General features: G+C 43.9%; 1 protein-coding gene across 1 annotated transcript in view; it reads right to left on the minus strand.

Moving 5' to 3' along the window:
- Positions 1–22441, minus strand: part of LOC124795572 (myosin light chain kinase, smooth muscle-like) — a 1044560-nt gene that overhangs the window by 993652 nt on the left and 28467 nt on the right. Inside the window, exon 2 of the mRNA XM_047259644.1 lies at positions 11657–11829. Coding sequence (XP_047115600.1) covers positions 11657–11829 — 173 coding nt within the window. The remainder of the gene's footprint in view (positions 1–11656; positions 11830–22441) is intronic.

The raw sequence follows: 22441 nt of genomic DNA on the forward strand, positions 1-22441 counted from the left end.
GTTTCGTGCAATGTTGAAACGTGCGGACACTCTCATTCGAAGTGGTCGACGGTTGAAAGTCAAACACCTCGCTGCTCAACTGGTCGTCTCTGTTGGTAGTGCTGAAGCACTCGTCCACCAGTTGGGGTACTCAAAGTCGTGTGCTCGCCGGGTTTCTCCTCACCTAACAGACGATCTTAAAGAGCAACGAAGGACCATGTGTGCGGAATTTCTTGCTCATTACGAGACTGATCGTGACAATTGTTTGCCGAGCATCATCACAGGCGATGAAACCTGGGTTCTTCACTTTCAGTCGGATACAAAACGGCCATCCATGGGGTGACGCCACAAACCTGTCCTCCGAAGGAAAAGCTCAAAGCCCCAAAATTGTGGGGCGGTCTTCCAGGATTCTAAAGGTGTTATTGTGTTTGATGACCACCTTCATGCTCCAACGATCAAGTCTAAAGAGTATAGTACTAACCTGAGAAAACTGAAGAAACGACTTCAGCGTGTTCGCCACAAAAATGCAAACAAACGTCTCCTTCTCCATGACAACGCAAGGTTTCACACAACTCTGCACTCCCGAGAAGAGTTCACAAAATTTCACTGGACTGTTCTTCTTCATCCACCCTACAGCCCGAATCTCGCACTTTCCGACTTCCATCTGTTTGGCCCAATGAAGGATGCACTCCTCGGGAAGCAGAACGCGGATGATGGTGAGGTGATTAATGCAGCAATACGTTGACTCCGGCATTCGCCCAGTAGAGTGGCGCCATGCCGACGTACAGGCCCTCTCAGCAAGGTGGCGTAAGGCTGGTGCACTAAACGGAGACTATGTAGAAAAATAGGGTTTTGTACCTAAAACAGTGGGGAATAATACGCTGGATTGGAATCCTGAACATAACCGAACTGCTTTCAGAAAACCAGTGTCTTGCATTACTTTGTGAATGCTCATCGCCCATAAGTAAAAGTAAATACTACAAATATCCGAAGCGCAACGCAGTGAAGTATATGCGAAATGATCAGAGCACAGTCTCTTTCTCAAGAGATATTTTTAACCACATTAACTCACATCTAAATCAGTACTCTAACGTTCACAGAGGATACAATTACAGAGAGAATCCTTGACTCTGCAACGGAATGTGCACCGTTTTGAAACTTCTTGGTAGATTAGAACTGTGTGCCGAAGCGCAACACGAACTGGGAACCTTGTCTTTCATAGGTAAACACCCTTATCCATTGATCTATCCAGGAACGACTGGCAGCTTCTATTCTGCCAGTAACTGTCTCTGAGTTTACGAACTTTAGAGAAGCTCTCTAACATACCTGCCAAGATTAGTACTGCTGGAAGAAAGGATATCACTGAGGAATGACTTAAACATAACCTAGGCGATTGTTTCCAGAATTAATCTTTCGCTCTGCAGCAAAGTGTGCACTGTTTTGAAACTTCTTGGCAGATTAAAGCAGTGTGCCGATATTCTTTCTTCCAGAAGTGCTTGCCAAGCAGCTTAAATGCAGTTTGGCATGTACTCAATGATGGTTTACCTCAGGGCTCTGTTCTTGCTCCAATGTTATTCAAGCTCTACACAGCTGACCTGCCGAATTTGACCTGCCGAAAATTTCAATATGCAGATGACCTTGCAATTTCATATCAAAGTGAAGACTTTTCTGAATGTGAAGAACACCTAAACTTCATGAGTATTTTGAGACATGGTGACTAAGACCAAATGTTTCTAAAACCGAGGTAAGCCTGTTCCACCTCTCTAATCGCCTTTCATCAGCAAAGATCAGTCGACAGTTCGGTCCTCTTGGCACAGTCAGATACAACGAAAGCCCAAAATACCTGGGATTCACTCTGGACAGAACTTTAACATACAAAAAACACCTATCCAACATGGCCAAGAAGATTCAAACACGAGTGGACCTTGTGAGAAAGCTTGCAGGCAGAACATGGCGAGCAACCACATCAATCCTCCGAGGAGCATCCCTTGCACTGGTATACTCTGCAGCAGAATACTGTGCACCAGTTTGGCTCTGAAGCGCCCACGTAGCGAAAGTAGACGTCCAACTGAACTCAGTTATAAGAGTAATTAGAGCTACAGCCCGGTCTACACCTACTTGCTGGCTACCAGTGATTTCAAACATCTGGCCACCAGACCTCCGTCGAATGGCTGCTCTTTACAACCTCTGTCAGCAAGTTTCTGGAAAGAACTCGATCCTTCTTCCTGACGATTTGCTATCACTGCCCAGGAAACGCTTCAAATCTAGAAGACCAGCATATAAAATGGAAGTGCTAATGCTATCAACATGATTCGACCAGAACGCAGAGTGGAAACGTGAGTCGAAAACTACAAGAACCCGAAACCACGAACTTGTAGACAGTCCAACAGTTCCAGTTCCAGGCTTCCACCAACCAAGGCAGGTGTGGGTGCAGTTAAACAGATATCGAACTGAAGAGGGTAGGTGCAAATACAAGATGCACAAGTGGGGCTTTTCAAGTGACAGTGTGTGTGACTGTGGTGACACCCAAACAATGAGCCACATTGTGAATGATTGTCCAATCAGACGCTTCCCTGGTGGCATTGAGAAGCTCCATCAAGCATCCCATGAGACACTCCGCTGGATCGAGTCCATCAACATCCGAGTATAGTCTGAGCCGTTTTAAAACTTGTGTACTGTATATAATTTCACATGTTCATTTTTATATATATTTCTTTGTTTTGCTAAATGTGTATTACTGTTATTGATGCATACGATAATAATAATAATAATAATAATAATAATAATAGTGCAGTTTGGAAAGTAGTAGATAGGTACTGGAGAATTTGAAGGTATTAAAGCAGGGCCTGAGTCGTTTTCGGATAGCTCAGCTGGTAAGAAGATTTCTTGGAAGAGACATTGCTAGTTACATCTGACTTCTCTTACAATGTACGACATAGTTTCAGAAAAAAATAGATGAAAAACTAGGTTTTGGAGGCGTCCGGTAATGCAGAAACACAAGGAATTTAGCGATGCTCCAGGTATCACAACAGAATTCTACAAAACAAGCATTTTTAAGAAAAGGTATCTCTTAGGTTCCGTAGTTACATAAACACATCTACATCGAATCGTTTTTAGAACTTTTTCTAATGTTGGATTATTCCAGAAAGATACATTACATTTTCTTCGTGTTCTGGGATCACATCCAGTACTTCAGTCATCTGTAAGAAATCTAATTAAATAGTTTTTGACACTGTGAACATACAGGTGTTTGCACGTATGTCACAGAACTTAGAGGAAACGACTGTCGGAATGGACCGAATGATTCATGACATTGACAGTCAGGGAAGGACTGCACATCTTCCAATAGATATCGCAATGTTTCATTCACCAGCTGTGATTGAAAAATCTTGGTGGCTAATCGGCGTCTAGTCTGGATTTTACATTCGAAACAACTGCTTCTTCGCTTTGAGTTTAGGTCCAGAAAATATCTGTGCCGTCGATGAGTGGACCATTGCGGAAGAAGTAATGCAGATACCTTTCGACAGAGAGAAAGAGTTCACTGGTGTTTTTTCCAGTGTTTACATAATATAATACTCTCAGCTATAATGTTCTTACAGTGCTTCCTCAATGGCGCTTCCTTGGACGACTGCCTATCTTCGCATCATCTTACTGTGACAACGTTATTACAGGTACGAGTTTGTCAAGTCCTTTGGGACTGGTTTCAGCAGAACAGCGGGAACTCTCCGTAGTCGTTGCCATGGCTGTCAATGACATGTAGGTTGGTACAGTTCTGTTTATTCGCTGGAGGTTTTTGTGACAGAGTGCTGCTCTTCCAAACTAACAGCAGCAATGTCGATTAGTCTGGGGGAATGAAAGGTACGTATGTGATTCAATTTCTCGACATAGGAAGCTGTGTTCATTTACGGACCAAAATTTATGCAGTAGAAAACCATTAATCCTATCCATCATAGGGGGCAGTGGCTGGCCACGAGCACCAGCAAAATCAGCCCATACTTGGGATCTCTCCAGATGACGGTAATGATTCATTATTTATCCAATAGCAACCGCTGATCGTGCGTCAGGTCTTATCTGATCTTCGAAAGTCACTAACTTTCCCTCCGCTCAGTAACTCGCCCATATTAGTGATTAGTGGCGGTTTCAAGTGCCCGATTATGAAGAAAGTTACATTCTATCAATGGGAGAGCACTCGGTCATATAACAGATATAATCTAGGACGGAAGACGGATTGCACTCTGGTGGATGATCAAGTACAGGAGAATTTAGAATTTAGCAAAGGAGACCGTAAGGCAGATTGCATTTTAAGATTTTGTTTCACTGCCTTTTAAATCAGCTACATCATGGAAAGTGCTTATATTTTTTAATCTAAGCAGGGAAGAAGATTATCTGTTCTGTGATCTGAACAGATCATGTTCTCAAGATACAGCAGTTAAGTTAATTTATACTGCTGACCACTAAAAGTGCAACGCCGTAACGCACCATCCATCAAAGGTAAAACCGACCCAAGTTTAGTACGTGCTTGGATATGTAAACGATTAGCACTTCAGTGCAACTGCAAAAAGTCTAGGAACGATGTCATCTACATTCTACATATGATGAAAGATTACGCAGCGGGTTTCTCATTCAGAAACAACATTTGGATTTTTGCTGTTTGTGAGAAGATTTTGGTATTCATCGTGTAAGGAGAAGGGAATTCTACCAAAACCCGTCTAAATTCTACAGCGGAAGGATAGTGGCCTGCGGGGGCTGCGGTTTGTTCTAGAGTTGGTCGAGATTCAGCGACTGTGACGGGAATATGGAATCGACAGATTCAGGAGGGCTACACTCGACGCCTTGGAGGATCTCAAAGACCGCACGCGGCTGACTCCCAAGACAGACGTATTGTTCATTAGACCGAGCAGGATCGTACAACCACGTCTCGTACACTATGTCAGGGAAACGTCTCACTTCCAGCAACACGAGCACCACAGGCAGAACCACGATGTCTGGAGCACCACGGACTGCCAGCAAGGCGACCACTACTGGAGCTACATCTACATCTACATTCTACATTTATAATCCGCAAGCCACCCAACGGTGTGTGGCGGAGGGCACTTTAGGTGCCACTGTCATTACCTCCCTTTCCTGTTCCGGTCGTGTATGAATCGCGGGAAGAACGACTGCTCGAATCTCTCTAATTTTACATTCGTGATCTCCTCGGGAGGTATCATTAGAGTCATGCGGAAGCAGCTAGAGGCTGTGGTGCACCCAGCAGCGACCCTGCGCACAGGAATGGCACAGCGTCGTCTTTTCAGACGAGTCCTGGTTCTGCACACAGTATTGTAGTGGTCGTACCTGTGTTTGGAGACAACGAGGAGAGAGAGTGTGGCGAGACTGCATCCGTCACCATCACACGGTCCAGCATTTAGTGTGATGCTTTGTGGTGCCACTGGGTGTACAACACCATCAACTCTAGTTAGAGTAGTTGGCAATTTTTACAACAAACATCACATTTCTGAAATGCTAAGGCCGTTGGTTGTGCCCTACCTCCGGGTGCTCCATTGCAATATCGTTCAACCTGTGCTGTTCTGACCTGCCTCGGTACATAGGGTGTTACACCCTCGTCCTGGCAGGCACGATCTCCAGAACTCCCGCCCACTGAAAACATATGTTGGTGGGTTGCCTAGGGAATGCCCCACAACCATTCGCCAGCGACTACGATTGAGGAATGGCATAGAGTTGAAGCAGCGAGCTATGGCTTAACTGTATATGTCATCCAACCTCAGTTCGACTCTGGTTGGAGCCATGTTTGTTGCAACAAGCGCAACCTGTATTCACCAACATCATCAAAAAATTTAATTGTAGATTCTTCCTACTATACTGTACCCGTTAAGTAAACTTTCACTATTTGATACTTTTCCTGTCGTTGTACTTTTAGTGGCTAGCTCTGCATTATAGTATAACGCCAACGTATATGTGATGCTGAGCGCAGTGTAGGAGTTAAGAGATTGAAAACTGCTCGTCTGCCTCGAGTTACATTCTACAATTGTTTCTGTATAAGCAATACAGATACCCAGCAGAGAGAGTAATAAAACGTGGAGGACCCTATCCGCCCGTACACAGACCGGGAGGGAGGTGCTACAGCGCTTCATACTAGGGCATCGAGGTGCCGGTATTCGGGGTAATAAAAGGACGTAACAGCCAAGAAGGCGTGCTCAGTGCACAGTGCAGCATAATGCGACGCCCATCTCCACACAGTGGCCCCATTGTTGAGGCGCCAGGTTCTGTTTAACTGGCAGGATAATTGATTGTAAGTGGGGGACAACAAGATGACGTTTGCTGAAGCCGCCTCTCTGGTCCTGCTGTAGCTTCCTTGAGCCACTTAGGGCATACGACGTACTTCTTCTCCGTCTTCCAATTCGGCACTGCCATATGACGCATAGATTCGCTCCAGTGATGGTTCAAATGGCTCTGAGCACTATGGGACTCAACTGCTGAGGTCATAAGTCCCCTAGAACTTAGAACTACTTAAACCTAACTAACCTAAGGACAACACACACATCCATGCCCGAGGCAGGATTCGAACCTGCGACCGTAGCGGTCGCGCGGTTCCAGACTGTAGCGCCAGAACCGCTCGGCCACCAGCGGCCGGCAAAAGTCGCTCCAGTGAGGCGACGCATCATTGTGCAGTGCTTATGGCGTACGATTGTCTGTGGAAGAGTCTAGTAACGGTGTGCTAACGGTATTCCATAAATTTAGAAGACGAGAAGGGTGCCAAGCACGTAATGAAATTTAGAAGACGACACAGGTGCCAAGCACGTAATGAAATTTGGTTCCTCCTCATAACTCTTACACGCTGCGTTGGCAAGAAGTTCTCAGTTTACTTACTAAATCTCTTCTAATCAAAGATTCTTTTTCATTCCTTTTTATATACTTATCCATTTCTAGTACTCTGAGGAATTTTTTGTTTATTGCTACTTTTAATTAATTTTAATTTCTGATGATCAAACATTAATTAGACTTAGGCGCTAATGATAGCTTCGCTGTGTGCTTGTATGCCTAACACCGACTACGTTTATAAAAATAGTAACGAGGAAAAAAGATATTGCTTAAAGCTGAAAAGAATCAGTAGTATCAGAAGCAGGAGGACTGGACAAAGTTAAGCACGAAAGAAATCATTTGTAAAGAATTAAACATTGTAGATCGACATTAATTGACTAGTTTTCCAAGTCAGAGATCACATTATCATTCAGCTTGTAAGCTACTCGGAAATACATGACGGATCACAACAAACGACACACAAATTAAATATGAACGTAGTGATACACTTTCTTAGAGTTTAAAAGCGGATAGAAAAATAAACAATGTAAGTTTTACAGTTTCTTGCACGTAGACATATGATAATACACTACCTGACGCAAAAAATGAAGCACCCAAAAGACATGGTCAGATGTTAATGCAACTTGGTACACTTACATCGATCGGCGGGTATTTAAACGATTACTTGTAATTTTCTGTTACAGGTTGAAAGACCACCCGAATGCATTAGTGTTGCTCCCGTTCAGTGTTGTCACCAGGGTTGGTACCAGACATAAGAGACGTGAACAGCATCAGATATTGAGTGATCACTGTGAGGGATATAGAGGTGTCACGTACTCGTATGAGGCAGCGTTATCAGCACCTGACGTAGTTTGATAGGGGCCTCATTGTCGGTCTCGATCTGGTCTGCTGGTCGAATGGTGCGATATCCAGATTGTGGGGCATTCTGTTGCGGCAGTGGCCCGTTCGTGAACTGCATGGGAACGTCAGAGCAGGTGTCCATTCGTCGTCGAGGTTCCGCTCGACCACGTCTCAATACCACAAGAGAGGACCGCCGTATTGTGCACTACTCACATCGTAATCCTTTCGCATCAGCGTCTGCCATCCGAGAACACGTAATGGGCTCCCTGCAACATTCTGTCTGACTCCGCACCGGTGTCAGAAGACCAGCAGCAACCGCACTAGGGAATTACTGTCCCATGCCAAGGAATGCCATTAACGCCACAACAAAAACGGTTACTGGTTACAAATGGCGTCGCATTCTATTCAGTGATGAGTCGGGGTTCTGCACTACCCAGAGGACCGTTGTCGCCGAGTATGGCCGTGAGTTCGGGAGTGGCCCCATTCTTTCAATGTTTTGCAGAGGCACAGCGGTGTTACTCGTCCGTTCATGGTGTGGGGAAATTTTTGCCAATAGTTCAAAGCTGGTAGTGACTGAGGGAACAATGGTACGTCATCGACATCCAGCGTCTTCATCCAGACAGAACCGTACTGCCATGTTTCAACAGGACAATGCTCGTCCACACAGGGCAGGCGTCTCTATTCGCGTGGTACTGTGATACTCCAGTCACCAGCCACTTACCCACATCTGTCCACAGCAGAGTATGTGTGAGACTAGGTCGGACGTCAATTCTGCTCCACTACCAGTCTCCAGGATATCACGGACCAATAGCAACAGTTGTGCGTCTACTTGCCTCCAAGAACGTACTAGGGCTTTGTGACACTCTTCCCAACAGAACCAGTGCGTTCATCCCCGTCAGAGGGGGTTCACCGTGACGCCGATAAGTGGGCCGATAGTGCCAAGTTCTTCGTAAATTATAGTCGATTTCGTAAGCACTGAAGTTACATCACACACCCTCTCGAGCGGTGAAGTTCCATCTCGTTTCCTCCTCCCCTTCTGTGAGCTTCACACTTTTTTGTGAAGCAGTGTACTTTGTCATACATTGTGCTTATGTGTTCGCTATCGAAAGTGGAAATGAGACACACAAACTCTTTCGATTTTATTAGGAGACAATCTAACGAAAGGAAGGATTGCCCATCTACATCTATATCCATACTCCGCGATCCACCTGACGGTGTGTGGCGGAGGGTACTTTCAGTGCCTCTATCGGTTCTCCCTTCTATTCCAGTCTCGTATTGTTCGTGGAAAGAAGGACTGTCGGTATGCCTCTGTGTGGGCTCTAATCTCTCTGATTTTATCCTCATGGTCTCTTCGCGAGATATACGTAGGAGGGAGCAATCTACTGCTTGACTCCTCGGTGAAGGTGTGTTTTCAAAACTTCAACAAAAGCCCGTACCGAGCTAATGAGCGTCTCTCTTGCAGAGTCTTTCACTGGAGTCTATCTATCATCTCCGTAACGCTTTCGCGATTATTAAATGTTCCTGTAACGAAGCGCGCTGCTCTCCGTTGGATCTTCTCGATCTCTTATATCAACCTTATCTGGTACGGATCCCACACTAGTGACCAATATTCAAGCAGTTGGCGAACAAGTGTACTGTAACCTCCCTTCTTTGTTTTCGGATTGCATTTCCTTAGGATTCTTCCAATGAATCTCAGTCTGGCATCTTCTTTACCGACGATCAACTTTATATGATCATTCTATTTTAAATCACCCCTAATGCCTACTCCCAGATAATTTATGGAATTAACTGCTTCCAGTTGCTGACCTGCTATATTGTAGCTAAATGATAAAGGATCTTTCTTTCTATGTATTCGCAGCACATTAGACTTGTCTACATTGAGATTCAATTGCCATTCCCTGCACCATGCGTCAATTCGTTGCAGAACCTCCTGCATTTCTGTACAATTTTCCATTGTTACAACCTCTCGATATACCACAGCATCATCCGCAAGAAGACTCAGTGAACTTCCGATGTTATCCACAAGCTCATTTATGTATATTGTGAATAGCAACGGTCCTACGACACTCCCCTGCGGCACACCTGAAATCACTCCTACTTCGGGAGACTTCTCTCCATTGAGAATGACATGCTGCGTTGTGTTATCTAGGATCTCTTCAATCCAATAACACAATTGGTCTGATAGTCCATATGCTCTTACTTTGTTCCTTAAACGACTGTGGGGAACTGTATCAAACGCATTGCGGAAGTCAAGAAACACGGCATCTACCTGGGAAGCCGAGTCTATGGCCCTCTGAGTCTACTGGACGAATACCGCGAGCTGCGTTTTCTCCAGAAAAGTCATTATACTCTAGCACAGTACTTGTTCCAAAATTCTACATCTGATAGACGTTAGAGATATAGGTCTATAGTTCTGCACATCTGTTCGACGTCCTTCTTGAAAACGGGGATGACCTGTGCCCTTTTCCAGTCCTTTGGAACGCTACGCTCTTCTAGAGACCTACGGTACACCGCTGCAAGAAGGGGGGCAAGTTCCTTCGCGTACTCTGTGTAAAATCGAACTGGTATCCCATCAGGTCCTGCGGCCTTTCCTCTTTTGAGCGTTTTTAATTGTTTTTCTATCCTTCTGTCATCTATTTCGATATCTACCATTTTGTCATCTGTGCGACAATCTAGATAAGGAACTACAGTGCAGTCTTCCTCTGTGAAACAGCTTTGGAAAAAGGAATCTAGCATTTCGGCCTTTGGTCTGTCATCCTCTGTTTCAGTACCAATTTGGTCACTGAGTGTCTGGACATTTTGTTTTGATCCATCTACCGCTTTGACGTAAGACCAAAATTTCTTAGGATTTTCTGCCAAGTCAATACATAGAACTTTACTTTCGAATTCATTGAACGCTTCTCGCATAGCCCTCCTCACACTACATTTCGCTTCGAGTAATTTTTGTTTGTCTGCAAGGCTTTGGCTATGTTTATGTTTGCTGTGAAGTTCCCTTTGCTTCCACAGCAGTTTTGTAGCTCGGTTGTTGTACCACTGTGGTGTGCATACTTTAAGACCATCGGTATACACACCATCAGATTATTTGACTCGTTGCTCTAACGAAGTAGGCGAGTGTCAGCAATATGTCTCGTGGTCTTATTGTGGCGTGTTTATCTTCTGCTGTTAGGTCAGACGATAGAAATGCCACTTGCACGCTTAGAGTAGCAGCTTGACGGTGACCAACTGTAAGCAGAACTTGATTAACTTTCACACACATTTATTAAAATAATAAAAAGCATAGACATTACATAACTTGATTCTGGATGCTGTTTACAATTGACAATCTGAAGTTCCTTTGGTCTTGGTACGTTAATCTTATTCTCACATATCTCTGATACTTGACAAAGTGTCTATTCATTTATCTTCATGGCTATGTACAGGAATATGGTAATCTTATTAGGCGCAGACTGAAACTTGGCTATAGATTGGTGCAGACTAATGCAGACTAATGCAGACTGACTAATCGGAGGACTGTACACTCGTTATAATACCTCGCGCCTTCAGATATCACTGCCCGAGTGTGATCTGCGAGGAGAAAAGGTTCTACATTAGCAGCAATATCATTGGCTGCGTTACATATTAATATGCGGATCGGTGGAAGCAGAATTTGGTCCATCTCTAAGGCAGCGCCATCTCGTAGTGCGGAGACGGACGAGGGCTGCGCCTGCGCTGTTGTGCTTAGCGGGGCGCGCTCTAGTGGGAAAGTTGGGTACGCGCTGACTACGCGGAACTATGTACACAAGAACCACGGTGGCTCTTTTCCACGTCTTACGATCTTGCTTGGCACATACTCATCTAACGCATATTGTACGATGGTTTTGAACTTTGTCCACTGATCCTCAATACTATCAGTACTTGAGATAAAACTTTCGTGTTGAGCCGTCAAGTATCAGACGCGTTAAGTGGCGCAGTTGTGTTTGGGAATGTAGTGATGCCGGAAGGTACACGGGCGCTGAGTTGCAGGGCAGGCGCCACCCACCTTGAGCGTGAAGAAGGCGCGGTCGCAGCCGTAGACGTTGCGCGCCAGCACGCAGTAGGTGCCGGCGTCGGAGGGCCGCGCGCGCTTCAGCGTCAGGCGGACGTAGTCGTCGCTCGTCTCCTTGAGGGTGCGAGCGCTGTGCGTGACGTCGCGCAGACCGTGCGACCACGTCACTGCAACAGCACAGGCGTACCCGCTCAGTACAAAACTCCCTGCAGCCGGTCAAAGAATGCTATCCGGACAGTCTGAGACGTTGTATTTTCACACCGCCACATCTCGCATAAAACACTGATTTGAGCAACGAAAGAGGCCAAGAGCCATTTGTTTGCCAATGTATACTATTTAACTGTTGTTGTTGTTGTGGTCTTCACTCCTGAGACTCGTTTGATGCAGCTCTCCATGCTACTCTATCCTGTGCAAGCTTCTTCATCTCCCAGTAACTACTGCAGCCTACATCCTTCTGAATCTGCTTAGTGTATTCATCTAATGGTTTCCCTCTACGATTTTTACCCTCCACGCTGCCCTCCAGTACTAAATTTGTGATCCCTTGATGCCTCAGAACATGTCCTGCCATCCGATCCCTTCTTCTAGTCAAGTTGTGCCACAAGCTCCTCTTCTCCCCAATTCTATTCAATACTTCCTCATTAGCTATGTGATCTACCCATCTAATCTTCAGCATTCTTCTGTAGCACCACATTTCGATAGATTCTATTCTCTTCTTGTCTAAACTATTTATCGTCCATGTTTCACTTGCATACATGGCTACACTCCATACAAATCCTTTCAATGCATTGTAATGATGTAGTTCGACGATTTACAAGGAGAAATGAATCCAGCGCCACTGACGCGCCCGAGAAACTATAGACTAATTCAAACCGCATGTAAAAACATCGATATTAAAGACAGACTCTGAAGACCCTTCATTATTACCAAAAACAAGCGCGCAACCCATCGTTCGACTGCCGGACGATATCACTCTCTTTTTATTTCCTCTATAATACGGACGCAACATTACATACTCGTCAAAAATGGTTCAAATGGCTCTGAGCACTATGGGACTTAACATCTGAGGTCATCAGTTCCCTACAACTTAGAACTACTTAAACCTAACCAACCTAAGGACATCACACACATCCATGCCCGTGGCAGGATTCGAACCTGCGACCGTAGTGGTCACGCGGTTCCAGACTGAAGCGCCTAGAACCGCTCGGTCACACCGGCCGGCACATACGCGTCGTTATAAAATTTGTAATTTGTTTTAATCTATTGAAAAATACGGTTACTTTTTTTGCATGTGAGACGTGTGAAAAACACAGAGTGGTTAATGAACGGACATTTCTACGTGATTTCTAAACTTCTCAAACCACTCAAGCTCTGTCATTGTTATTGACGTAAGTGTTAACATGTTATATGTACGTTAAGTAGAAGATGTTAAGTATAGTGTCAATTACTCTAAATTTGTGTTTGGGTTATCATTTACTTTCTATGTGCCAATGTTTTTTAGAGAGCCAACCGTGTCCGACTTGTCATTGTGCGGACAGAACAGCCGCGGCCGACGTTAACATACTACTTATATTCCCCCCTTGTAATATTCTTCAAACTTAGTTTTAAACTGGCCCTTCGGTACATTGTCAGTGCGAATGACGTCCGGGAATTTCTCACTAAACTTTACTTCTCTAACCGCACATCGCTGGCACAAAGCCTCACTGTTACGCAATGGTACGCGGCATTTTCTAAACGGGAAAGGGAGCCACGCAAGTATATGTTGCTTCCCCTTCTCAATCTGATGCTTAATAATAATAATAATATTTCAAAAAATGTTCAAATGTGTGTGAAATCTTTTGGGACTTAACTGCTGAGGTCATCAGTCCCTAAGCTTACAGACTACTTAAGCTGTATTACACACACCCATGCCGGAGGGAGGACTCGAACCTCCGCCGGGACCAGCCGCACAGTCCATGACTGCAGAGCCTCGGACCACTCGGCTAATCCCGCGCGGCAATAATATTTTCTTACATCAGAAGTCTTTGGTAAGCGTGCCAGGTCGATAGTTACTAACCACACGGAGAAGTCACGTTAATACCGCGTAGCACCGCCTCTATCGTGCATAATGGTCTAACATCGAAGTGCACACAAGTCCACGAGTTACCTTAGGTTATTCCATGTCCACCTGAAGTCACTCAGTGATTATCACACGCCGCAGGGCTACCAAGATACGAGGATGTTGATTGCTTCGTTTCACACGGTCTTACAAATAGTCCCAGATATTTTCTATGCCATTAAACTCTGGTGATTTAGGGGCGACAGGATGTCTGAACTGACCGTCAGACTAGAAAAGTGTGCATGCAGTCCTTTAAACACAGCTGAGCCCCCGCGGTAGCCGAGCGGTCTGGGGCGCCTTGTCACGGTCCGCGCGGCTCTCCCCGTCGGAGGTTCGAGTCCTACCTCGGGCATGGGTGTCTGTATTGTCCTTAGCATAAGTTAGATTAAGTAGTATGTAAGCACAAGGGCCGATAACCTTAGCAGTTTGGTCCCATAAGGCCTTACCACAAATTTCAAAATTCCAGAACACAGCTGTAGTGACATCTACATCTACATTTATACTCCGCAAGCCACCCAACGGTGTGTGGCGGAGGGCACTTTACGTGCCACTGTCATTACCTCCCTTTCCTGTTCCAGTCGCGTATGGTTCGCGGGAAGAACGACTGTCTGAAAGCCTCCGTGCGCGCTCTAATCTCTCTAATTTTACATTCGTGATCTCCTCGGGAGGTATAAGTAGGGGGAAGCAATATATTCGATACCTCATCCAGAAACGCACCCTCTCGAAACCTGGCGAGCAAGCTACACCGCGATGCAGAGCGCCTCTCTTGCAGAGTCTGCCACTTGAGTTTATTAAACATCTCCGTAACGCTATCACGGTTACCAAATAACCCTGTGACGAAACGCGCCGCTCTTCTTTGGATCTTCTCTATCTCCTCCGTCAAACCGATCTGGTACGGATCCCACACTGATGAGCAATACTCAAGTATAGGTCGAACGAGTGTTTTGTAAGCCACCTCCTTTGTTGATGGACTACATTTTCTAAGCACTCTCCCAATGAATATCAACCTGGTACCCGCCTTACCAACAATTAATTTTATATGATCATTCCACTTCAAATCGTTCCGCACGCATACTCCCAGATATTTTACAGAAGTAACTGCTACCAGTGTTTGTTCTGCTATCATATAATCATACAATAAAGGATCCTTCTTTCTATGTATTCGCAATATATTACATTTGTCTATGTTAAGGGTCAGTTGCCACTCACTGCACCAAGTGCCTATCCGCTGCAGATCTTCCTGCATTTCGCTACAATTTTCTAATGCTGCAACTTCTCTGTATACTACAGCATCATCCGCGAAAAGCCGCATGGAACTTCCGGCACTATCTACTAGGTCATTTATATATATTGTGAAAAACAATGGTCCCATAACACTCCCCTGTGGCACGCCAGAGGTTACTTTAACGTCTGTAGACGTCTCTCCATTGATAACAACATGCTGTGTTCTGTTTGCTAAAAACTCTTCAATCCAGCCACACAGCTGGTCTGATATTCCGTAGGCTCTTACTTTGTTTATCAGGCGACAGTGCGGAACTGTATCGAACGCCTTCCGGAAGTCAAGAAAAATAGCATCTACCTGGGAGCCTGTATCTAATATTTTCTGGATCTCATGAACAAATAAAGCGAGTTGGGTCTCACACGATCGCTGTTTCCGGAATCCATGTTGATTCCTACATAGTAGATTCTGGGTTTCCAAAAACGACATGATACTCGAGCAAAAAACATGTTCTAAAATTCTACAACAGATCGACGTCAGAGATATAGGTCTATAGTTTTGCGCATCTGCTCGACGACCCTTCTTGAAGACTGGGACTACCTGTGACCCTGGAATACTGGACTGTCCACAGCGTAGTCATCATGATACTGAAGAAAAACCACATCTGCCCAACGAGCTCATTGAAGTAAAGTATTTTGTTTGTGTCCACGGCAAATTGGAGGTGTAGAAATAAGCCATGGCACGAAAAAGAAGCCCAAAACATCAAAGGAGTATCTCCTTCCTGAAAATTTTCGACAAATTACCAGATGAAATAAAATGTCTCACAGACAGCAGTAATAGGTTCAAAAATAAACTGAAATCATATCTCCTTGACAACTCGTTCTATACCATAGATGAATTCTTGAATAGGAATAAATAAATCTATAAATATAGTATTTGCATTTTGTGCCATTTAAGGTATTGGGGTAAATAATAGAAATTTTAATCCTTAACTCTGTATTGTAATATATATTAAAAAACCTTGTTTCATATGTGCATTTCTTGTGCACTTGACACGTTCCACATCATTACGGCTACCATAACGTGCGATTGATCAATGGAACACGCCACCAACTAACTAACTAACTAACCAACCGAATTGTCGATACACTATGAAAGGCAAAGCTGCGACTCGTCGGACATCAGTTGTCACCTCGAATCAGCTTCTGCCTTGCTTCCACGTTGCTTGGTCCGCTGAAGACGTGCAGCTTAATGTGGCGCTGTGAGCTGTTGTCCTTTACAAGCTACCCGCTCCAAACGTGCACTGTTACTGTTGCGCCTAGGGAAAGAAAACGGAACAGGAGGGGTAGCGGGGGGGGGGGGGGGGGCTTTATTTAAGTCGTCCTACTGGCCTGGAGAGAGAAGGGGAGTAGGGGGATGGTAATCTCGTCTTACATGGTTGTCTGAGCTAGAACCGGCACAGCAGAGGCGTGGGTGGCTAAAAGGGCGGGCTTATCTTGACACGTGAGGCGTATCAGGTTGCATACCAACTCCACTACTCATCACCACCCACTATCACATATTCATTTTCTTTTGTGTTCATTTTTAAGTTGCACTTGTCATATTCTTCAGATATATTACTCACCATATAACTATCGTCGTCAATATCTTTGGCCGTTACTACCCACTGATTAGGGAAGAGGACGGAATATAAGTTAGTTAGGTAGATACGTGTTCCATTGTTCAATAGCACGGAAAAACCGTTATGATGTGGAACGTGTCAAATGCACAAAAAATGCGCACAGGAAACAATTTTTTTTCTTTTTTTTTGTTTACATTATAGTGTTATACCTAAATATTTTTATTATGTATCCCATTCCTTCAAATGGCACAAAATGCATTTATTATATCTCCAGATTTATTTACTCATATTCAAGAATTCATCTATGGTGTAGAAGGAGGTGTCTAGGACGTATGATTTCAATTTGTTTTTGAAACTTTTACTGCTGTCAGACTTTTTATTTCATCTGGTAATTTATCAAAAAGTTTTATAGCAGCATATTTTACCCCTTTCTGTGCCAAAGATAGGTTAAGTAAAGGATAGTGTAGGTCTTTCTTTTTTCTGGTATTGCAATCATGAATGTCGCTGTTGACTATAAATTGGCCCATGTTGTTGAGAAAAAATTTCGTTACTGAGTAAATGTACTGTGAAGCAGTTGTAAGAACTCCTAAACTTTTAAACAGATGCCTACAAGATGTGCGACTGTGAACCCCACACGTTATTCTAACTACTTTCTTTTGAGCAGTGAATACCTTTTGCCTAAGTGTTGAGTTGCTCCAGAATATTATTCCGTATGACATCAGAGAGTGGAAGTATGCAAAGTATGTTAGCTTACTAATTTCTATATCCTCAAAATAGGCAATTATTCTGATTGCATAAGTTTTTGAAGGTAGTCGCTTTAGGAGATCGAAAATATGAATTTTCGAATTAAGATTCTCATCTATGTGTACACCCAAAAACTTAGTATGCTCTACCCTGGCTACTGACTTCTTTTGATGTGTTATGTTTATTGAAGGAATTATTTTTTTTCAGCAGAAAAATGGATGTACTCTGTTTTTTCAAAGTTCAGAGCAAGCCCATTCGCAGAAAACCAATTAATAACTTTTCCAAAGACCTTGTTTGTATCATTTTCTATCGGACTTTCTTTTACTGGATTAATAATTATGCTTATATCATCAGGAAATAGTATCAGTTTAGCATCTCGTTTCACATAAGAAGGGAGGTCATTCAGATATATCAAGAACAGGAGGGGACCCATGATCCAACCTTGTGGAACACCTAACATAATTTCACCCCAGCTAGATGAAGTGGCAGAATCCTTTGAATCACTTGAAGCATATAAAGAGACTTTTTGCTCCCTGTTTTGCAGATATGACTTAAACCACTCATATGCTGTTCCATTTATACCATAGAATTGTAATTTCTCCAACATAATGTCATGGTTCACACAATCAAATGCTTTAGATAAGTCACAGAATATTCCTACTGGTGACATTTTACTATTTAAAGACTCTATTATGTGGACAGTGAAATTGTATATTGCTGACTGAGTGGAACAGCATTTCTGAAATCGGAACTGTGATTTACTAAGTATCCCATTACTGTTGAGATGGCTAACCACTTCTGAGTACATTACTTTCTCAAAGATAATTTTGCATCACTCACTGGACTACTTTTACTTCTCCGTGACGTCGATATTTCTTGGAAATAAATTGTGAGCAACAGAGGAGCCACTAGACAACGTTTTCGAATCCTCTTACTCATTCGGAACTATTCTCATAAAACATTGTCCGCTTCAACTCAACCGCTGCAGCCACAGTATAAGGCTCTAACTGCACTGATGTAGAGAATTAAGATATCATTATTCGTCATGGTCAGTTATAACTTACTTAATGAGAACGTAGCATTCGCCTTTCCTAGGACCACAAATGTTAAATGGACTGTTCACTATTTCTTTCTCGGTACATCTTTCTGTTACGATATTGGAGCGTCACTATTGTGCTCCCTGCCGCCGTTTGATAAGCAGCTGCAGCAGCAAGTCGTATACCCCTAGCTTACTTATTCGTTACATAGTTCAATTCTTAATTTCTTTGCGTGTTTTTGGGTACTTGCATTGTTTAATTCATAAATTTCGAGCGTATTATAGTATTTGAGAGTTGTAGCATTGCGCTTTGGTACCTGAACAGTGTAAATTCGCGTAGTCGTCTGTCTTCTGTTTTTGTTTTGAACGGTCAGTGTCGGTTGGTTACAGCCAGTGTGCTCCCTGCCGCCGTTGGATAAGCAGCTGCACCAGCAAGTCGTATACCCCTAGCTTACTTATTATTTACATAGTTTAATTCATAATTTCTTTGCGTATTTTTGGGTACTTGCATTGTTTAATTCATAAATTTAGAGCGTATTATAGTATTTGAGAGTTGTAGCGTCACGCTTTAGTGTTTACTTCGTAGATTCTTGCTTAAATTGCTTGTGAGTTTCGTATAGGAGGTGTAATTTCGAGTTTTAGTTACCGTAATCGTAAACTCAGGCAGATTGTAGCGCAGTCGTTAGGCATTTGTACAGGTTAGTTAATACATTCTTTGCGTGTTTCCCTTGCGTTATCTAGGCACGGACTCGTGTTTCAGTAACTGTTGTTCAACATCGATTAGAATGGACAGGGACTGTGATTGCTGTGTTCGGATGAGGGCTGAGTTGGCATCCCTTCGCTCACAGCTGCAAGCGGCGCTGACTTCGGTCGCGCAGCTTGAGGCTGTTGCCAATGGGCACCACTGTGGGGAGCCGTCCTTGGGTATCACGAGGATGTCAACCTCGTCCCGTCTGTCCCCAGATCGGTCTGCCGCTGTGGTTGCCCCAGTTGCTGCCCGCAGTGGGGCTGAGCCCTCGCCTGTGGTTGATTGGGAGGTCGTTCCAAGGCGTGGCAGGCAGCGAAAGACGTCCCCAGGGGCTGATCAGAAAGCCTCCCCGGTGCGTCTGACAAACAGGTTTCAGGCACTGTCTCTGGCTGAGCCAGATGCAGCTGCCTGCCCTGTTTCAGAGGATGATTCTCAGTCTTCAAGGTCCGGGCAATCACAGAGGGTGGGTTTATTGGTAGTTGGGAGCTCCAATGTTAATTTTCTTCTGTTCGTTCTCGTTCAAACTGAGCTACCCAAGCACGACTCACGCTCCGTCCTCACAGCTTTACTTCCGCCAGTACCTCGTCTCCTGCTAGGGTCCTGCTTCACACAGTCAAGTCGTTTAAATATCTGGGCGTGACGCTGCAAAGCGATATGAAATGGAACGAGCATCTGAGAAATGTGTTAGGGAAGGCGTCGTATTATTATGGGGAGAATTTTAGGAAAGTGGTTCACTTGTAAAGGAGAGCGCATATAGGACGCTGGTGCGACCTACTCTTGAGTACTGCTCGAGTGTTTGGGATCCACACAAGCAAGGGGAAACTACAGCCGCTATTTTTCCCGAGGACATGCAGCTTTACTGTAATGGAGAGCTGCATCAAACCAGTCTCAGGACTGAAGACCACAACAACAACAACAACAACAACAGGCTCGAACAACGCGTAAGTGTTGCGGAGATGCTTCAGGAACTTAAATGGGAATGCGTGGAGGGAAGGCAACATTCTTTTCGAGAAACACTATTGAGAAAATGTAGAGAACCAGCATTTGAAGTTGACTGCCAAACGAGTCTACTGCTGCCAACACACGTTGTGCGTAGGGACCATGAAGATAAGATATGAAAAATTAGGGTTCAAACGGAGGAATATAGACAGTCGTTTTCTCATCGCTCTGTTTCATATTCGTACAGGAAAGGAAATGAGTAGTAGTGGTACAGTGTACCCTCTGCCACGCAACTTACGATTTCTTGTAAAATACCTGTGCATATATAGATGTAGAATAAGTGCTAGGCTATTTCGACCGAAGTCTGCAGTTGATTGCTACTTCCTTCTATTACCGAGAACATTTATAATCCAGTCTCTAAGTAATTTCTCTGCTGTTAAGCAGCGCTGTGTAAAGTAAAATGACAACCCATGGGGGATGGGAAATATCGTATGAGGAAGAATGCCTACTCATTCCAGGAATATGGGACGTAGTTCTGACTTTGGGAGCTATGAAAGAGGAGTTTAAAAAGAACTTTGTTTTCTGCGACGTCTGAGACCCAGTTGTTTTTCTTTATAATGCCCGTTATTTATAATGCCTCTACATCGCCAACAGTATCCTGACAGTTCATGTCGTTAGCGCTGGCGTTTCTGTCGTATGGCAGTCCGACACGAGACAGGATAAGCAACTTACATTCCTAAGCGCCTAGCAATATCTAGTCGTCACATGCAGACTGAGATTTCGATGCTGCTGGATTATTCTCTAGCGCGCGTCATAGACTACAGCACACACTCAACAGCTGACGAGATGGTATCGTTATTGCTAATATCGTTCGTAATCATCGCACATTAATTGCTGTAGACGACAAACGTGTTAGCCCTTCTCGGCAGGAATCCTTGGCTACGCTGAACTATTGTTCTTAAGGCCGTACTTCGTTTTAGTGATATCAGATTTTGCTTAACTTTGATTTCGGAGTAAGATAAAGGCAGAGAGAGAAAGAGGGAGAAAGAGCAAAATGTGTGTTTTTTGATTTAGACATGGAAAAGACGAAACAGCAGTGCTTGGAGTATGGAGGGAACGGACAGAGCCATCTGTCGGTAGCTGCCAACATTGCGTTGTCCTGACATCTGGCAAGCGGTGGGCTAACTACATAGCTCCCTACTGGCTACAGCGCAGACTGGCGCGTAATGTGATTTACAAGTTCAGTCACTGCCCGTCTCATTCTGAACGCTGCAAGTCGGTACATTCCTATTGTAGAATGTTCTTACAGCCGTTTGCTGCTGTAAAATAACCATTTTTCTGTCAGCAGTCAGTGTGAAGAAGTCAGCGAGAGAAGAAGAATTGCCAAACATCCCCTCACTTTTTGCTGCTGAAATAATATTATACAAGAAATTTGCTGGAAAAGTATTTTAGACGTTTCTTGACAACACAGTCTAAACAGTAAAGAGACCATCAGAAAAATAGCTGAACCGAAAATTCTGCCGCGAAAATTGTAATAATGCAAAGCTGTGCAACTGTAAATTATAAACCTAGGTCTGGATATGGAATAGATGATTTAAGGCCCTCTTGTCCGGAATAGGTGTTCTTCGTCATTACGGGTGGTCATCCTCTGCTGGTACGTGTGAGACCCTTAAAATGGATAATGCTGAAGTAAATTTCAAATTGTTGGAAAAAATTCTGTTAAAGTACATATACTTTCCCCGTTGTTACAATGGTTAGCTTCGTTAAAAGTTCAGATTAAAGTTTTATTTCAGATTAGGATTAATTTTACTGAAAATCGGGTGGTTCGAGTGGTTGCAATCATCACACTGACATTCCTTTCTTGTGGAGATTTGATTGTGCAGTATCTGACTTGACATGCTGCAGCTTTCTCTTGCATAGTTCACACATGTTCAGACTTGTGGGAACTATGTGAGAGATATGGCAATCATATATGAGAACCGTTGACACTATTCAGTAGTTAACTATTTTTGAAACTTCGCACCAATCCATTCAGTACTGAACTATTTTTGAATCTTCGCACCAGTCTATTCAGTACTAAACTATTTTTGAAACTTTGCACCAACCTGATGTGAATTTTTGGACGTACTCTCGGGAGGTGCTAACTGTCAGAATGGTGGGTTAAAGGAACAGAAATAATTTCACGGCGACGGACCAGCTAATTATACAACTTGGAAGCATTTCAGCAGGGGCTTTGCGGTCAGCAGGCCATTGCTTTGCAAAGAATCTTAGTTAACAGCGACGCTTGTGGCGACGTGCCATGTTGATAAAAGTTTAAATTTGCTGTGTTTTCTAAAGTCTTGAAAGTGGATAGCAGCAGCTTATACGGGATTTTCCA

The sequence above is a fragment of the Schistocerca piceifrons genome, chromosome 4 (assembly GCF_021461385.2).
Source record: "Schistocerca piceifrons isolate TAMUIC-IGC-003096 chromosome 4, iqSchPice1.1, whole genome shotgun sequence".
In the NCBI taxonomy this organism is placed as follows: Eukaryota; Metazoa; Arthropoda; class Insecta; order Orthoptera; family Acrididae; genus Schistocerca; species Schistocerca piceifrons.